Source organism: Bombyx mandarina, chromosome 11, assembly GCF_030267445.1.
Source record: "Bombyx mandarina strain Sakado chromosome 11, ASM3026744v2".
Lineage (NCBI taxonomy): Eukaryota > Metazoa > Arthropoda > Insecta > Lepidoptera > Bombycidae > Bombyx > Bombyx mandarina.
Genome location: NC_143218.1, coordinates 1,045,227 through 1,065,924, shown reverse-complemented (window position 1 = coordinate 1,065,924; position 20,698 = coordinate 1,045,227). Strand labels below are relative to the sequence as shown.

The following is a 20,698-nucleotide window of genomic DNA, read 5'->3' as shown; positions in this document are numbered from 1 at the left end:
GAGTAACCACTTAACACCAGGTGGACTGTGAGCTCGTCCATCCATCTAAGCAATAAAAAAAAAAAACAGTTCTGGGTTTGGGTCTGATGGAAGTTTTTCCCTTACCTTTGCCCTTAAGTCCTATGTAGGTACATGAGCGACGGTAACCACTTACCATCTGACGGGCCGCATACTCATCTGCCTACTTAGGCAATAAAAAATAAATACATACAAAATCCGGCCCAGAGATTCGGACTTTAATTGGCAGTGGGGCGTATTCTTACCATCGTATATAACGTCATTTCAGCTACCCATGTTCCGAAAATGCTTCGATTTTTTACTTTAAAACAATCATCAGACAATACAATTCAGGTGATGAGAATTAAGCGTAACTATTGTAACTATACTTGAGACCTTAGAACTTGTATCTCAAGGTGGGTGGCGCATTTACGTTGTGGATGTCTATGGGCTCCAGTAACCACTTAACACCAGGTGTGCTGTGAGCTCGTTCACCCATCTAAGCAATAAATAAAAAATAAGCCCCATATCTGAGTTTGCGAGTGGTGAGATTCAAGTCGTGATATCTCTTTCATCCATCGAAGGAATAAAATAAAACAAAAACATTAATATTACTCAATCATTTAAAAGTATATTTTTTCAGTCTATAAAAAGTAGGTATCTTATTTATTATTAGGTATCTTTTTTTTCTATATAAATGGTTCCAACGTCTTAGGCATTGATTTTGCCAATTTTGTCACAGTATACACAAAAATGACAGGTGCTTAGAGAAAAAAACAATCTAAATACAATTAAATTTGATCAGTTTTTCCATACGCGAAACTGCGATTTTAAAAACAGCTCAAACAAATATGTTAGATTAACTACTTACTTTAAAGATAAATATTATTAGTAGATAAAAATGTAGGTACATGAATATTTATTAAGGTTTAAAAACATAAACTTAATTCCTTAATTTGTGATAATAAAGTATGTTTAAACCTTAAAACTATTTGCGTGTGGATACTTATTTATAACAGTCATTGCTTCATGTACAAATTCCTGACGAGAGCTTCGACCCGGGTCAAAGTCGCATCTACTGTGAGGTCAGCCGACATGAGGTCGTAAGTAATGAGTCCTTGTTTTTTTTTTATTGCTTAGATGGGTGGACGAACTCATAGCCCAGTGGTTAAGTGGGTTACTGGAGCCCATAGACATCTACAACGTAAATGCCACCACTCACTTTTAGATATGAGTTCTAAGGGTTCACTATAGTTACAGCGGCTGCCCTACCCTTTAAACCGAAACGCGTTACTGCGTCACGGCAGAATTAGGCAGGGTGGTGGTAACTACCCGTGCGGACTCAAGAGGTCCCACCACCAGTAATTACGCAAATTATAATTTTGCAGATTTGATTTTTTATTACACGATGTTATTCCTTCACCGTGGAAGTCAATCGTGAAGATTTCTTAAGTGCCTACGTATTTCATTACAAAAATTGGTACCGGCCTGCGGGATTCGAACACCGGTGCATCGCTACATACAAATGCACCGGACGTCTTATCCTTTAGGCCACGACGACTTGGCGCGCGATCTTTCGATAAAATACAAAATATGGGCTAGGCCAAGCCTTTCACGGCTGCAGAAGTGCGCCTGCAAGAATAACCTAGTTCATATTAAACTTTTGTCATTTTTAACACATTGAACGCCATAATATGAGAAATCGAGTATTTTCATTTGAGCCACGGTGTTCACCGGTGAGCCTGATCTTACTGAACCATTCGGACTGTGAGGGTCATCCGTGAGCCTTTTAAAGGATCTAAACTAGACGATAAAAGGCAACCCCGCAATTTTTATCATCCGCGCTAATTATCGCATTTTATACTGAAATCTTGAGAATGAAAATCTCAAGTTGATAACAAATTACTGATTCCCTGATTCCCTGATTTTGATTCCGGAATAGTATAAGTAATGCCAGGCTCTCCGGTGGGTTGTAAGACAGAAACGTGCTAAAAAAATATAAACAACGATTTAACTAACCGACCGTCGTCGGTTAGCGAAACTGTAAAGTAGGTACTCGAAACGTCTGACATTAATATTGACATTGACAATAATAAAGGCGAGATTGAAAGGCTATTTGACTTAAGCGACATTTATCTTTGTATACGTAATTAAAGGTCTTTTTTGTTTGGTATCAGCATCAACAGTTCGATGTTTTAATTGAACCTCAATTATTATTTAATATTCGCTTCGAAAACATTAAATTTTATTATTGATAGCTGAGTCCCGCGATGTTACCCGCGGTTATTGTCGTACCGCGGGAGACGCCACGAGGCGAAGCGTCTAAGTTATTTCTTATATCATCAGCTACCTATCAGTGAAAATTCCGTCAAAATTGGTCCAGCCGTTCCAGAGATTAACCGGAACAAACAGACAGACACAAAAATGGTAAAAAATAATATTTTGGTGTATATATTGATATGCATGTAGTAAAAAGCGGTTATTTCAATATTACAAACAGGCACTCCAATTTTATTTATATGTATAGCTATTTCCAAATTTTCAAACTATAAATGTTTCTCCTGTAGGTAATGTTGCAAAAATGTCGCTTAACCCCTTGATATTCTCTTAGATAATATAGTATAATCATTTCTAAAATATAATAACATAGTAAAATTATACAGCTAAGTCAGATAGCTCCAAACATGTACTTATAAAACATTAAAACTATTTTTTTAACCTTAAATTTAATTTAACTACAGACAGACAGCTTCAATAATATTTAACAAAAACAATATTGTACATGATACGTTAAAATGGAATTTCAATAGTAGCGAGCAACTACGAAAATTACATTTCAAAAAAAGAACAAACAAAAAAGTATTGCAAGTCAGTAAAAAAAACTACCATTTTAGTAGTAAATTTTTGTTTTTTCATCGGCCTCGAAACTGCTGTGTTTTCTTCGCCGGCTGTAATATTGTTTCCAATACGACTGAGGCCGCATTGACTTTGCTGCATCTACGGAGGATAATGACAAAATTGAATCTCCATATTTCAATCTCATCTCCTTTCTAACCGACTTCAAAAAAGTAGGAGGTTCTCAATTCGACTGTATGTTTTTTTTTAAATGTTTTTATCACCTCATCATTTTTGACTGGGTGAATTGATTTTGATGATTCTTTTTTTGTTAGAAAGCTGACGCTTTTCGTGTGGTTAGATTTCAATTTAGTCCAGTTCTGATAATGGTATCCATGAGAAAACCATATAAGTCTTAAATTTGCATTAAGTACGTGCGCGACAAATAGATGAACAACTCAATATCACGCCAACCGATTATCCGGTTTTTAAAGCATGTCTATTTACAATTATTATTGATTGAGAACATAATAATTAAACCACAATGTATCATTATCATCACACCTCCGGTGGCGGGAGCAGAGCTAATCCATATAATTTGGGACCGCTGTGTTCATCGACAGTGCGTTTCCAGAGGTCTTTTCTGCCGCGTGCCATCCGTCTTTGGAATGAGCTCCCCTCCACGGTGTTTCCCGAGCGCTATGACATGTCTTTCTTCAAACGAGGATTGCGGAGAGTACTTAATGGCAAGCAGCGGCTTGGCTCTGCCCACGGCATTGCTGACGTCCATGAGCGACGGTAACCACTTACCATCAGGTGGGCCGTATACTCACCTGCCTACAAAGGCAATAACAATAAATATATTTCACAGCGCACATTCTAATCGTAAGCGACTTCTTTTCTTAGATCGATTACAATAATGGTGACTAAAGGTTTTTCACTGGTACTATTTGATCAGGTACCATTGTATCCTTATCCATTATTCTGCAGTTCTTACTCGGAGTGTGTCATGTGTCGAGATATGGCATCTGATGTTGTGTGGTTTGATGTCTACAAGTCCTCTAGCGTCTATATATTTATAAATAAACCTATATCCCTGACTATACTTGATTTACACTAAAACTTGCAAGTAGTAGTAGAAACAGTACTGCGTTTCGGTTTGAAGGGTGGGGCAGCCGTTGTAACTATACTGAGACCTTAGAACTTACATCTCAAGGTGGGTGGCGCATTTACGTTGTAAATGTCTATGGGCTCCGGTAACCATTTAACACCAGGTGGGCTGTGAGCTCGTCCACCCATCTAAGCAATAAAAAAAATACTTGAGGTCACTGACACATCCTAACATGATGACGCGGCAGCACTTACTTGGGGAACATGTCGTCACACTTCAACTCGGTCCAGCCCGCGAACACTTCGTACAGCATCGTGTCTAAAGCTTTATCACCTGACAGTTCTCCAGCAAGCATCCGGAGGGCGACCCTGAAAGACATTCCAGCTTTCGTTGGTGGTGGGGTGTATCGTGAGCCCGCACGGGTAATTGCCGTCCACCCCGCCTATTTCTGCCGTGAAGCAGTAATGCGTTTCGGTTTGAAAGGTGGGGCGGCCGTTGTAACTATACTGAGACCTTAGAACTCATGTCTCAAGGTGGGTGGCGTCATTTACGTTGTAGATATCTATGGGTTCCGGTAACCACTTAACACCGGGTGGGCTGTGAGATCGTCCACCCATCTATGCAATAGAAAAAAAAACTTGCCTATTTCTGCCGCAAAGCAGTGAAGCGTTACTGTTTGAAGGGCGAGACAGTCATTAGGTCTATGAATTTTGTGTGCTTAGTGCTTAGAACTCTCAGTTATTAGTGTAGGTAGGCGAAAGTAAAAGTTAAATATACACTTACCCGTTAATCCGAGCCATAGTTCCGTAAGGAGGGTTAAGTTTAGATGTCGCCGCGAGATTCCTACAGTACAACAACCAAACGCAGTCAAGCTCCGTGTAGAAACCGTCCGAGCTGGCAACACTGCCGTTTCTACTATACGAACTCTGCAGACGATTAAGGGCGTGGGTGTTCTCGTCTATGTTCCTTGGCAACACCGGCGTGTTCTCTTTATTCGACATTTGGTTTAAGACTGACCTGTAAATTGGAAATTATGTGTGCTCATTATAAAAACGATTGGAGTGTAAGGGATATTTTGAATTGGTCACTTCAAGCAAAACTTGATCACATCTCAGGTGGCTCCATTTTTTTTTACTATGGGGAATCTATTTACGGATTCCCCGCCGATGGGCACCGGACCGGGTTGTGGTGGATTCCGGCGTCTCTGAAGAGAGACAACATTTTGAAATAAGTCGTAGTTTGCCCCTTAAAACGACAGTCGTCTTAACACCATCTCTTGACACCAGATTACCGGTCGAGATGACACTGGGGTCAGGGCAGGTAGACTAGCTCAACACTTTTTACCATCACCTCGCTCGCCACTAGAGAAGAGTTCGTCCATACTACCAAGCATTTCCAGAGATCTTTTAAGCTATTGCATAGATTTTATCGCGGGCTTTGATCGCGGCGACTGAATCCGCCGAATTCCGTAACAAAAATAACCTGACACCCCCACTACGCCTACTATGTTGCTCGCGTTCAACACATTCACACGTTGCGCTTGTGTAGTGTTTGTGAATAAGCGCGTGGCGTGACGTCACACTGGATGCGCATCATGAAAAGTCTACCCATCTCTCTCTCGCGTGGTCTAGCTTATAAGTGTGAAGGGGACAGTTAATGTTTTGCTTTTATTAATGTTTAATATAGCGTGGTCTTTTTTATTATTGTTTTAATATTAAATTCTAATTATAATTGCATAAGTTGAAAAAAAATGCTATGCAATAGCTTTACCGGGGCAGTTCCCAAGTGCCACACGTTTTTTTTGCCACACATCACCCGCCTCTGGAATGAACTCCCCTCCGCGGTGTTTCCCGGGCGCTTTGACATGGTCTTTTTTGAATGAGACATGAGGAAATTTCTCAGTAGCAGGCAGGGGTTTAGCCATATCGCTGGTATTACTGATACGCCTGCGCAATGGAGACTACAGACCTCAAGGGGTGCATAGGACAGTCTGCAATGGCAATTAACAAAAAAAAAACAATTACCGTGTATTCTTGTAAACTCTTCCTAAATGTATGGCAGCTCGGGCCGTGCCCATTCCGATCTCGAGAATGTTCTCAAAGAGATTTTTTCCAAAACCATAGTCGTCTGCGGGTGTCAATTTGTTTTGACGTTTTCTAAAAACAAAAAAAAGCATATTGGTACAGATAGGATAAGGACATCGCCCAACCTTAACCCTTCGACTGCCGTGTAGGGTGTAGGTCACCGGTGCCCTACGCGGCGCACTGAATTAATTATGTCGTCTTCTGTTACTGAGGCGCCTCCCTCAGACATAGCCCACTGAGTTTCTCGTCAGATCTTCTCAGTGGGTCGCGTTTCCGATCCGGTCGTAGACTTTGCGAAGCACGGCTCTTGCTAGGGTTCGTGATAGCAATGTCGTCAGGTTTGAGCCCCGTGAGCTCACCTTCTAGTTAAGGTTACGCTGATATAGCCTCTCAAGGCTCTCAGCTTAGGTAGGATAAAAAAAAAGAGGCGCCTAGATTGCCTAACTTAATGTATGTTTTAGTATTTTAAGTCACTTAGAAATAGATTCATTCTCAGTAGCTCCGGATTTGTGTTTCGCCGAGTCTTCTAGATATTCCAGCGCCTTACTAATAGAAATCGTCATAATTGTCACACGAAACGTCTAGTACCCATATGAAAGGAATTTAGTACTTATCCGGGCAGTTCACGAAAAGTGACATGTAACATATATATATCGAGGGATGAGTGTGCGATATTTTTAATTGAACTTCGATTAAGCTTACTCCATCCAAATAGCTGAAGATTTTTTTTGTTATGATATTTTTACCAAAGGACAATGCCCAAAAGTGGGCCAACTTTATGTCAAAACTATTTGTACTTGAAAAAGTATGCCTTATTTTTTCACGTTGTTTAGTTTATGTATCAACACTTCTTTCAACCTGGCAATGTTTTCCAAAAAAATTAATTACTTAATTGATAACATCCCAAAACTATCCATGCCATAGTTTTTAAATTCGCCAATAAGCAAAGGGCTTAGCCCATACAGCCTTATAGCAAACCTATATGCTGTCAAACGAAAGAGTTGTTTGTGACTTGAACAACAAATTAAAAAACAAATAGCTAATGCTTATAATTCACAGGCTTCTTAGTTTATTTTTGTTCAATTCAATATTTATTGTAATAATAATTATTACTTAAAACCATGAATTATTTAATATTTTTAGATATTAATGATTCCATTAATAAAAATATCAATGGCCTACCATTACTCTATTCTTATAATATATGATCAGAGAGTTTTGGCAGCAACCCGAGTGAAGCGTCACTTGAATTTTTATTTTAATGTTTTTTTAATAGTTTATTGTGTAATTTGTATTATTTGTATTTGTAATATTGTGTATAAAAGGTCTGCGTAAGCTCATGCTCAGTCAATGTGGTATTCCTCGAGTTGACGTCAAAACTCCCAAAAAGCAATAAAAAGAGATACACCGGCTTTTTATTAACATAAAAATATATAACTTCGACAGACTAGGCTGTATAGGCTACGCTCTTTGCCTGCTTATTGGTGAATTTAAAAACAACAACAACGATATCGTTGTCGGCTTCCGGATTTTCATTTCATTTTATTATTATTATGAGGATATAATAATAATAAAATGTACGTAAGGGCTTATTTCTAGCAACATTAACCACAATTAACTTATTTAATACTGTAAATAATTATGAGAGCGATTATTGATTTCGAAGAAAACAATTAACAACTTAATGTTAGCTGCAGAAAAAAACAGATTTCTCTTAAGCCTGGGTGAGAATATAAAAATCGTTTTCTGAATATGAAACGATATTTCTTTGTCTATCAAATTAAGTTAAAACCATCATGACAGGACAACTTTTTTTAGGGGCCCAAACGCCCATAGAAAATGTGCATTGTCCTTTTAACCTTTAAAAGGCTCCTCAAAGCGCCTCAAAAATGTGGCTTAAACTTGATTTAGCACCTTAAAAATAACACCATAACACATTATAAATAAAATTGATTTTAACGTGAGAAACAAGTAAGTCATCGTCGTAAATTCAACTTACGGATATACGTCGTATGGTTGATTTTGCTCGTTCATTTTGGCTTCGACTTTACTCGGGTCCATGAAGAGGGCGTTGAAAGCGAAAACGTTTGGATCCTTCATCATGTTTATACGGGCCGTTTCCTGGTTCAAAGCGCATAGTTTAGTTGTCATCATCATCATTATCAGCCAATAGCAGTTGGACTTAGGTCTCTCTAATTACATCCCACGGAGAACGATTCTCGTTTGGGGCTAGACATGTCTTTTTTAATACGCTTTTATTAGCTTCAGTCGTATGTATGTTTGTAACGGAATCTTTGAACATGGTTTTGACCCCCTTCAAAACGTCGGATTAACTTGGTTTTTTTTACGATAAAATCATTTTTTTCTTATACTATTTTTAATTCAAATTTATTAAAATTTATTTTCTATTTTTTAGTTGGATTTTCTATAAAAGCGTATTTTGTTAGTTTTTTTAAACTATTATTTATTATTGCTGTTGTAAGCAGACGGCTAATCTGATGGTGAGTGGTTACCGTCGCCCATGAACTTCAGCAATGCCAGAGGCAGAGCCGTGCCGCTGGCTACCGTTAAGTGCTCTCCGCAACCCTCGTTTGAAGAAGGACGTGTCATAGCACTCGGGAAACACCGCGGAGGGGAGCTCATTTCAAAGCCGGATGGTACGCGGCAGAAAGATATGGAAACGCACTGACGATGAACGTAGCGGTTCCAAATAATATGGATAAGCTCTGCTCCGGTGGTAGGAGGTGTGATAATAAAAAGGAGATGAAATTGAAATATGGAGTAGTTGTAAGCTTGTGAGCTTTTCGTTGTAATCGAGGAGTTCCACGAACACGGTGACTGGTGCTTGAGGCACCTAAGCATCGAAAGTGAATCCAGGGGATCCTTTAAGACATGTCTCGGACGACGTCGACTTTGCGTTGCCCCGTCGTCGTCAGATAAGTCGAAGTGGTCCGCTTAAGTCGACAGAGCCATTGATACCCTATATTTTGGAGTTCGCATGCAAAACTCACCTGACTCTCCCAAGCCATGGTCTGTATATTGTGTAGCAGCATTACGTCTAAACTCAAAATGCCAAACGATAGTAAGTCAGTTTCATTCCCCAGCATCGATCTCCTGCCGTGAACTCCAATAGTGAAATTTTCACCGAAATAAATTTCCTTCAGCTTATTAAGGACCACGCTAGCGTTCCCTTCGATCAGACTTTCGTTCAGAGCTTTTAAAACTTCGCCGAAATCATTTCTGTTCTTAGTCGAATTTTTGATAACATCGAAATCGGAGTCTTTTGTTAGCCAATTGTGCAATTCTTGAACTTTTTCAATTAAATAACTCGTCATTGTGTTGCTTTGCATGTAGTCATCGTAAAGGTTTATATCATTGTAATATTCATCGTAGTCCACTTCAGTTCTTAGTGTCTCTAAATAGCTAACAGGCAGTTTGACTTTCTTGATTAGAACCTCAGAGTTTAGCGGTTTGAATTCGGGCACTATTGTATCACCTATATTCTTTATTTCTCTCTCGATAGCGTTAACGTCAAACGAAGACACGTCATTGTTTTTAGCGCGTAAGGTTTCGATACGTCTGTCCGTCTTCTTATTAAAACTTATCGGTGCAAAGTTATTATCTTCGGATTCTGTTAATTTTTCGGATGCGTCCGTTTCGGTGGCCGCCAAGTCATTGTCATTGTTGATGTCATTCAAATCGTAGTTGATAGGTGGCTTGGGTTTATCTTTCTTCTCGATTTTACGTTCTTTGTGTTCGATTGCTTCGTGTATCGGATGAATTTGTGTTTTCGATTTCAAATCAACATTCCTGTTTCTGTTTACGATGTTTTTGAAAAACGATAGTTTTTCTAGTATCGGTAATTCGTTGTCTTCGTCTAAGCGCGGTTCTGCGGTAATTTCTTCAGTGGTTTGTTTTGATTTTGAATAAATCTCCGAATATATAGGCTCCTGGAAGCGAACGAATTAATAATCAAAACCTTAATACGTTTATTACTGAAAATACTATAACAGATCGGCATGTCATTAAGTGCTGAATTACTAATATTAAATTACTAATATAACTTTATTTAACAACACAAATTTCAAGGAAAACCCAATCTTCTGCACGGACTTATTTAAAACCACTTTCACAGTTTAATGACTCGGTTTTTTTCTATATTGTCATTACATTTTAATTGTCATTTCCGACGTTTCAAAATACTTTACAGACGACTGTCGTCCGTGACCGCGCGATTGAAATGCGAGATTAAGCCGTGGAAAGTAGTTTTAATTGTCTCCACGGCTCGTGAAAACAGATGAAAATACTTTAGAATCTGCGTTAAGACAAATTACTTAAATATTTTATGATGTGCATTAAGGCAAACGACTTCAATACTTTATAATATGCGTTTAGGTCAGAGTTTCCCAAACTTATTTTGTTTACTGCCTACTTTGAGAATAAATTATTTTTTAGCGCCCCCATTTTTTCACCCACTTAAAAATCACTATAGCGAGAGCTCAATCGGTGTCTAAGAGTCCTCATAGATGAAATTACAAATCGCCTCCCAAACCTCTACACAACGCCCCCTTTTTTTTGGTTCTCTTAGCGCCCCCGTGTAGGTCTGTAGCGCCCGCAAGGAGGCGTTATCGCCCACTTTGGGAAATACTGGTTTAGGCGAACTACAAAAACTACGAAAATACTTTATAATATGCGTTAAGACAAACGAATCGTACCGGTTCATGTGAATGAATCTCTCGGGCTGTGTACTCGCTGGTTCCCCATCTGGTGACCACCACCGTTGCGAGGACCAGGGCCGCGCAGACCGCGAAACATGACGCGCTCGCAACGATCCACACCTTTAACGGGACCTGAGCACAATGATAGCGGTTCAATAGAAGCTTCTAGAAGAATAAGGACAAAATAAAGAATGAGTCTATCAGAGGAAGTGTGAAAGTAGCCCCAGTGATTGACAAATTAAAGAGCGGACGATTAACGTGATATAGATAAAATTCCGACTAAATGACAACCATACTTTTCTTTCACATCTCATGATGGCCCACATGATTTATAAGATCTAAAAGGTCCAATAAGTATCATCTAACCTACTTTCTGTCCCAAAATATCAGTACACCTTCGTATAATTCTTGGATTCACCATATCGCGTATGTTGAGAGAACGTTTAAGTCATTTTCCTGTTACCTTTTGATTACTAGATTCCCTCGAACGAGTTCGTCCGTTCGAATAGTGGCACAGACGCGGTATGTTGGGATCTCGAAGGCCCGTCCTCTCAAACCTGGCTTACCACGTTTTATATGATCTCCGATTGCATCTGCGGCGTATGAAAATTAAGAAGCTTCTCTTCTTCTTTGTCTCCACTTTATCCCGCTAGGTGCGGTCGGTACAGCAAATTTTTCTATTCCATTCTCATCATCTCAACACTTACTCCTCTCTCTCTCATATCGTCATTCATACACTCCATCCATGTCTTCTTCAGTCGACCTCTTCCCCCTCTACCTTGCACTACCGTTTCCATACGTCTCTTAGTCACATGCACCTCCTTATTACCTTATATATATACCTTAGTACCGGTATCCAGAAAAGGTAATAATACCCAATATAATGACTTTTAAGTCCAATTGTAACCTATTTTACTTTACACAAACTCCCGATTATACGTAATTATGTTGTTTCCGTAGTTGTGAAGTCACATAACGATTGCTTAATAGCATAAACGTTAATCGCCGAGGTAAACGAGTTACAAATTAACTGTGCAAATGAACAGTTACGGTACGTTTAGAAAGTATTTCCTAATAACAGTACGAGAGGTGCAGAAGACCGTGTCTATAGTAGTGTGGTATAGGACCCTCGGCTAGATGTAGGTCGGATCTGTGTCTGTTTGTGCACGAGAAGAGCTCGGGATCAGTACAGAGCTGCAGAGGACTGTGTCTATAGTAGTGTGGTATAGGACCCTCGGCTAGATGTAGGTCGGATCTGTGTCTGTTTGTGTACGAGAAGAGCTCGGGATCAGTACAGAGCTGCAAAGGACTGTGTCTATAGTAGTGTGGTATAGGACCCTCGGCTAGATGTAGGTCGGATCTGTGTCTGTTTGTGTACGACAAGAGCCCAGGATCAGTACAGAGCTATTGAGGTTTAAATATATATAAATATCACATAGCGTTTTCACTCACAGTCGGTTTAACCGGTATTCTATCGTGAATCGGTCGCGGCGGTAAAGGTCTTGATGTCATTCTATGATGGCGATCCATATAGCTTCGACTCCAATCAGTACTGACGGTGGCCTGGCTCTCACACGAGTGTGCTGATGCGGGTCTCTTCTCAAATTCGTATTGAAACATTTTAATCTGAAACAAATCGGGGTCAAATAAAAAACGAACGCCTCGCCTCTCAAACAAGCTTTTCTGTACTGCGAGACTGGCATACGCTTAAATTACTTATGAATATTTAATACACAGTAACAGTGCAACTAAATAAGTAGGTTTGATAGCGCTCAAAGTGTCTACACAGAACTTTATCTTGAAATCCGATCTCTAAGGTACATTGTCATAGCTTTCCAAGTTGTGGGAAAACATACAAGGTTTCAGGTTTGAGAATATTAAGCAAAATTCTATTATTTAACTGTGCTTGCTGTCTTCCGTAAAGGGTCTATATATACATTTATAAGATGTGGGGGTTAATCATCATAGAACACAAGATATTCGGCAGATGCCTGAATCTCGCTTACGACATTTTCAAGATAAGCTTACATATGAGGCCGTCAGCGCAAAAGTGGCCTAAGCTTACCATAGTTAGTATGGAGGCAATTAGGTTTGAATTTTTATTTATTTTATTGAATTAGGCAAAAAAATAATACGCGCAAAAATAATGTTTACAAAACTATCTGTTATCTGAGTCGACTAGTATCAAAGCCGGCAATGTGACTTTTGGACAATTATTGGTAAATCAGAAAAACGAATTATTGACTTTGTATTCCATTGGCAGTCACAAAACTCTTCTGAACGACATCTTAGATAAATAACAGGTTAAGTATTAACCTTTATTTAATGCAGGTTTTGAACCGTATTCTTTGAAGGAGACGATTATATTCAAATCAATCTGTATTGACATATCAATAACATTTTTTTGTCCAAATGCACAGATTGCCACCTTTGATAATAGACGACTCATCTATGAGTGAAACTATGGATAGGCCGGTTTTTGCATCAAAATTTATTATATTTAAAATAAATTCCAACGTCATATAACCTTGAAAATAACACAGAATGAGGGCTATTCTGACATTTCCTTCATTGAATTAGGTTAGAAGACTCCACTTCTGTTGTAGGCAGCGACTTGCTAGGCATCTCATATTGCTTATGAATATTTAAAATATAAATGAATATTTAAAAATCTAATATTAGAAGAAAAAAAACTAATATTTCAAAAAAAAAAAAAAAAAGATATTCCCGCTGAGTTTCTTGCCAATTCTTCTCAGGACGGAGGCTAATTCTTGTGAATTGGCGGTAGTTCTTTTGACGTTCAACAAGTATGTACTTTCATTTATGTTGAATAAAACTTTTTTGATTTGATTTGATATGTCTGTGAGCAAAGGCAAATAGTTACAATCAAGCCGTATTCTTAGCTGCATTTGAGACCACGAGAAAACTAGAGATAAGTCGACGTGCCAGCACAATGGTCTTGGGGATCTGATTTCGCTTTAGGTTGATCGTTCGTGAAATTAAAACTGAGTAAAAGAATATCTCATGCGTGTCGTAGATGCGAACTAAAGAACTTTTCTGGCTACGATCAGGCAGTAGATCGTAAAAATTACGCTGACACCACATAAGGGTAAGGAAAGAAAGAAGACAAGATAATATAATCACTGCTACCACGGAAGATTACTAACGAAACGATTTCACCACGTTTTACTAGAGAGAGATTTCCAGAGATCTTTTTTGCCACGTACCATCCGGCTTTGGAATGAGCTCCCCTCCACGGTGTTTCCCGAGCGCTATGACATGTCCTTCTTCAAACGAGGCTTCCGGAGAGTACTTAACGGTAGGCAGCGGCTTGGTTCTGCTCCTGGCATTGTTGAAGTCTATGGGCGACATTACCCACTCACCATCAGGTGGGCCGTAGGCTCCTCTGCCTATAAGGGCAATAAAAAAATCTCGACCGTCAAGCAGCTGTGCATGTAAAGGCATAATCTTTCTTAGTCCTAGTTTAGTGACATGAAAAAAAAAAACATTTCTAGCCAGTCCCCAGTCGGTTACGGCTTAAAGACAATGCTAATCTTCGCTTGAGAAAGTCAAACACCGGATACGTGTAGAATGGCAACTGGTGCGAGCCCATGAGAAATAGGACGGACTCAGCGAAACGTGAAGATACCTGATTCTGTCGTTACGAGAGAAATGAACGGAGAATTGTTTTGTTATTACGCGCTCAGTTGACTACGGTGTTGCTATCAACAAGAAAATATCTTAAAGTAGACACGTTATGTGCAGCTTGAAGGAGTTAAGTGACCTTAGTGGTTTATATTGGTTTAAAGACATTGGCTAGTTAAAACAATTGTTTTGTTTTTGCTTAGTTGGGTGGACGAGCTCACAGCCCACCTACTGTTAAGTGGTTACTGGAACCCATAGACATCTACAGCGCAAATGCGCCACCCACCTTGAGATATAAGTTCTAATGTCTCGGTATAGTTACAACGGCTGCCCCGTCCTTCAAACCGAAACCCATTACTGCTTCACGGCAGAAATAAGCGGGGCGGTGGTACCTACCCGTGCGGACTCGCAAGTGGTCTTACCACCGGTAAATTGGACGCGATTATTAATAATTGGACGCACTTTATTCCGGCTTTAATATTTGTCACCAGATCCTTCGTTGTTTCCGTGGTCAATCCACAATCTTCCACCATCAAAATAACAATGTGTAACAACACAATTTTAATAAAAATTGTAGTCATTCGTGAGCCGATTGCGTTATGTGAATGCCTTTCGCTGTGTCTACACGGTTAGGATTCGGTTTCAATGTAGCGTTTTATGATGTAAGCTCGTTAATTTAATTATTTTAATCTGAGATCTAAACACGTCATTACGGATCCTCCCGATCTATTAACGGTGCTTTTAGGTACCACAAGCACCGGTTACCGTCCTCGTCGAACCCATCGCTCGCGACAAAGGGCTCAACGAGTGAATTAACCCATAGACAGCCCACTGAGTTTCTCGCCGGATCTTCTCAGTGGGTCGCGTTTTCGATCCGATGATAGATTCTGCGAAACACTGCTCTTGCTAGGGCCAGTGTTAGCAACACTCCCGGTTTGAGTTCCGTGAGCTCACCCACACGTCAAGGTGAAGCTGAAATAGCCTCTCAAGGCTATCAGCATAGGTAGAAAAAAAAATAACGAGAACTTTGATAACATAGCATGTAAGTTTCAAATGTATTTTTTTTATTGCTAAGATTGGTGAAAGCAAATATGTTATGGGGTTAAATGGTCATCAGAGCCCAGATGTCTCAACTGGATGTTGATGTCTCAACAACGTAGATGCCACCACCACACGTAGATGAAGATTTATTAACGTAGTCTGTTTAATTTTAATAGTAATCATAATACCAGTTTATCATTATAGTACAGTTACACAGTTACAGTACAGTAGTAAAGTACAATCTAATATATAAAATTCTCGTGTCACAATGTTCGTTCCCATACTCCTCCGAAACCGCTTGACCGATTCTCATGAAATTTTTTATGCATATTCAGTAAGCCTGAGAATCGGCTACTATCTATTTTTCATACCCCTAAGTGATTACGGTTGTCCACCCCTAACATATATTTTTTTATTTGGACTTTTTTTTTGTTATAATGAGGTATTATGTGGTTGAATGAGGTTTTGTTATTTTTATTATATATTCCCTCATCGTTCACAGCACTACATACCTCTTTCACTCATTTACCACATCCTTACACACTTACAATAAGTTAGTTTTTTTTTCTACACTAGAAATTCCCTAGAAATCTTATATATGGCAAAACAATGTTTGCCGGGTCAGCTAGTGATTTATAAGATTGCTCAAAGCCGAATCGCTTTGCTGGCCAGTTTTTTTATTTAATTTTGATCCGGTCGCTACCAAACTTGTTCTAGCTATCGTAATGGTAGCGTTAGTATCAGTAGTAGTGGTACAGTACTAGAAATATTGAATCGATGAAAATTTCATCTAAATGTTTTCGCAGTCTACAAGGAACACAAACAAACTTTATATGTTTAGATTAATAATCTACATCTACGAGAAATTCGTAATGTTCTTCTGACGGCAAAACAAAATCAAGGTTAGCGATAAGCGACAGCGTCCGCTACAAGAGAACCGATTCTCGTCGCATTTGGCGCGCAATACGTTTCAATAAGCCACTGCGAGTGAGTTTAGTAATGTTACCCACACGATTTGGCTTTTTGTGTGGCGATTGCAATGCCTCTGCTTGTGTTTGTCTGTCACGCTATATGACGCCACTGGACGGACTATAGCTAGAATTAAGTAATATTGCAATGCGACGAAAAGGTCGAAGATTATCCGACCGCGACGCAGTTGATGGATTTCGAGCTCGGGCCTAGGGTGGATAGCTTTTGAAATGCCAAAATTACGGAGACCAAAAATATTAAAGACTAAAATCTCCTTTGGAAATGAGTTCTGACTAAAAAACAAAAAAAAAAAAAAATGAATTATTAAAATTAATAAATAAAAAGGGCCTAAGGAGGTATGGAGCCTAAATCCATCCATCCACGATCCCCCGGATTCACTCTCGTTGCTTTTAAGATCCTCAAGCACCGGTTACCATCTTCGTAGTCGTCGAGAGTTCGACGACTACGAAGTGACATATGGAATAGACATATGGGTGGGCGCCCATATGTCTATGGGCGCCCACCTTGTCACCTTGAGACATTAGTTCCAAGTCACCGTTTTTACAGTACAACAGCTGTCTCGCTTTTCAAACCGAAACGCATTACTGCTTCACGGCTGAAACAGGCAGGGTGGTGGTACCTACCCGTGAACGCTCACAAGACCTGCTACCACCAGTAAAAAAACTACTCAATTCTTTATTTTCAAACCTACAATTTCGTTAATTACGTTCCGAAATGACTTTGCTTTATTATTGTCTTTGAATCTCTTTAAATACGTAATTTATTTGACCGATACGACCCTTCTACATACCTACATTATGAATTTACACAATGAGCGAATATCAATTAGTTTTCGATGGTGATTCAATTGCGAGTTCTGTGTGCTTAGTGCGAGTTTTTTAACGTTCTCGATAGCGTAAAAGTTAACTCAAATTCGTATGGACTTGGAACGTTTGCTTGCGTTTGCCGCTAGGGGCGCTTTTGCATCCAATTGATCCAATTTGAGTTAACTTTTACGTTATCGAGAACGTTAAAAACTCTGCTGAAGGATTCATTGGGCAATGAATAGCTGTCGCACACCCCACTGAGTTTCTGGGCGGATCTTCCGCCCTTCCGATCTTCTTGTGGGTCACAATTCGGATCCAGTGGTAGATTCTGCGAAGCACCGCTCTTGTTAGGGTCAGTGTTAGCAAACTCTCTTAAGTTGAGCCCGTGAGCTCACCTACTCGCTCGCAAATAGATAGGTAAAAGAAGAACTGCCTTTCGGAATATCATACCCGGGTAATGCAGTATTCTATGTGAAGTAATTACTGGTGGTAGGACCTCTTGTGAGTCCGCGTGGGTAGGTACCACCACCCTGCCTATTTTTGCCGCGAAGCAGTAATGCGTTTCAGTTTGAAGGGTGGGGCAGCCGTTGTAACTATATTTGAGACCTTAGAACTTATATCTCAAGGTGGGTGGCGCATTTACGTTGTAGATGTCTATGGTCTCCAGTAACCACTTAACGCCAGGTGGGCTGTGAGCTCGTCCACCCATCTAAGCAATAAATAAAAAAAAGAATGCGGATACGGTATGAGGCGTGATGCAATTCTGAATTCCGGTTCGAAAGATCGGCTTATCATCGTACGATGCGACTATGATGCCGTGTCGTAGTTTGTTAACGACGATCTGTGGTCCATGGGCTAATGTAACAGCAGCATGATCCTGCTTGTCTGTTCATAGACGCTGTAGATACAACGACGAAAGGAAGGTCTTCCACCGAGCTGGTGATATTGCTCGGTAGACCGACGGTCCGAATGTTGTTGTTCGGAACTTGTATATATGTAAGCTTATCTTGAAAATGTCGTTAGCGAGATTCAGGCATCTGTCAAATATTTTGTGTTCTGTGATGGCTGCCCGCCACAACGCCAATAAAAAAATTGTAATGTAGAATGCGAATAAATAAAATAGAAACGATGCAATAATGTGTTATTTTTATTGTTTTACACCAAATCTTTCGTGTAATAAACTAAAATTAGTTTAGTGCTTGTAAGCTCTTCAAGCACCGGTCATTGTCCTCACCATACTACTCGACTATAACAAAAAGTTCGATATGCGATTTAGCCCATAGACTCACCCACTGAGTTTCTCGACGGATCTTCTTATTTTTTCATTATTGAAGGATTACTGGTGGTCCGGAGGCCTTTCCAGTTTCACCAGGACAGAAGGGCGAGCAAAGGCTCAGCCAGGAGAGGTCGAATTTGCTAACAGCTTCCAGAGCGCCTCCGAAAGAGACCTAACAACTCAAGAGCAGCTGCTTCGCGAATGAGCTGGATCTTCTCAGTGAGTCCGCTGCTCTTGCTAGGACTAGTGTTAGCAAATTCTCTCAGGTTGAGCCCGTGAGCTCACCTACAAGTCCGGGCGGATCTGGAATAGCCGCATAAGCTACCAAAGATGAGGGAAAAGCTGCCCCGATTCCGCTTTTATACTTGAGACCTTAGAACTTATATCTCAAGGTGGGTGGCGCATTTACGTTATAGATGTCTATGTGCTCCAGTAACCACTTAACAACAGGTGGGCTGTGAGCTCGTCCATCCATCTAAGCTATAAAAAAAAAATAGTCAAGAAGAAGTAGATAAGTGTGCACACTAACCTTTAAGTTTTAAGTTGATTTTTTCTATGAATATATCTATGCTTTGTTAATATCACATAACACCATTCACTTCGATAGGTTTTCACTGAACACCATTTTATATTTTAAAAAAAATGAGAATTTAAATACTTATTCTAATATGTATTATTATTATTATAGTTTTGATCTTTATTTTTGTTTGTTAGTTATTATGAAATAATTTTGTTTTACGTAAACTATAAATTTTATAACTACACTATGTTTTTGTTGTTTTAAGTATAAATTGATTTGTAAATGTTAAATGAACGCGGACGTGCGTCTCTCAAGCCGATTCGACCGATACTAAATCGCGTTACTGTTTTCGTGGTTGAGCGAGGGAAAGTACGCGGCTAAGTATGTTTAAGATCTGACTATATAGACAATTAAAAATATCGACAGAGCATTCGGAACATCGAAACTGAAGTCGAACTAGTCGGTGTCGGTACCTGATGTGAGTTTACTGCAGTTTATTGAAAAACCTTTATTTTTAAACTGATACTAAGACGTTCAATGAATATACTATCTATATATTTAATAGGTAAGGCAAAAACTTTGTACTCCTTTTTACAAAAATTGCGCGGACGGAAGAGTATGAAATTTCCCACACTTATAGAGAATATAGAGAAGGGGGTCGAGCATGCTAATATTCTTTTTAAATAGTACATTAAAAATACATTACATCAATAAACACACACACACACCCACCCACACACACACACACACACAAGCGCGCGCATATATATATATTATGTACTATTTGTTTATTGTCAAACTTTTGTTATTGCTTGAAGTCTGTGATCAAATTGAGAATAGGTTAATATTGTTTATCTTTAATATTATTTATCTATAGTGTATTCTTGGCGAAACCTGCGATTATAGAAATAATAGTCTTTGACAATAGAACCATAATAATGTTCAAACTTATAGTTACAATTAATTATAGTAGAATTTCGACTACTGCATGACCACTAGTACATTCAAATTCGTTAAATTTTAAATACTCATCTCTGTTCCACAGCCAATCAATAATTAAAGTGTGTTGTTATGTTATATTATGTTGTCCAGATGAGCAAAATGATCTCCTAAAGAACCGTAGCAACTAGACTAGATAAAGTTGTGTTAGTATTTATAAAACGTCCACTCACATCAATTAACATCGTTCTAACAATTTATATCCTTAATTATTGCTATATAACAGATAGTTTGTCATAAACAATTTTGTACACTTAATTTTGGAAACAATTCTGAGCTCGGAACGCTCCGCTCAAAAAATTTTCTATTCAGAATCGAAAGTACAAACATACGTTTTACTCTTGTTAGTATCTTTGCGGCGTTCCAGATTTCACTTTGACCTTTTGAAGTGACATCTAGAAATTAGACCGAAGACAAAATGACTTGGAGTGACCATAAGTCTTGGACTGAAGAGACAACAATTCTAGAAGAGTCCACAGTCGAAAAAAAAAAAAGATGGCGCTACTCAAGAATGTATTTCTGGTTTTTAAAACGACTCTGTTAGCTTGACCCACTTTTATCTAACGGAAAAAAATAAAAGCTTTAGGACGTCCGTTTAATTTTGTATGATTTAATCATCACAAGTATATCCAGAGACAAAAAATATATATATCTTGAAACTTTTTAATACGGCTTA

At 39.1% G+C, this 20,698-nt stretch overlaps 1 protein-coding gene across 1 annotated transcript; it reads right to left on the bottom strand.

Annotated features, from left to right (window-relative positions):
* Positions 1-606: 606 nt before the first annotated feature.
* Positions 607-19,360, bottom strand: LOC114249068 (uncharacterized). Its single transcript, XM_089731223.1, has 9 exons — positions 19,033-19,360; positions 12,198-12,371; positions 10,743-10,877; positions 9,039-9,977; positions 8,027-8,148; positions 5,968-6,099; positions 4,727-4,960; positions 4,198-4,311; positions 607-2,994 (listed from the first exon to the last, which is right to left on the bottom strand). The coding sequence occupies exons 2-9, from the start codon at positions 12,363-12,365 to the stop codon at positions 2,910-2,912; spliced, it is 1,929 nt and encodes a 642-aa protein (XP_089587349.1). The 5' UTR covers positions 12,366-12,371; positions 19,033-19,360; the 3' UTR covers positions 607-2,909.
* Positions 19,361-20,698: the final 1,338 nt, after the last annotated feature.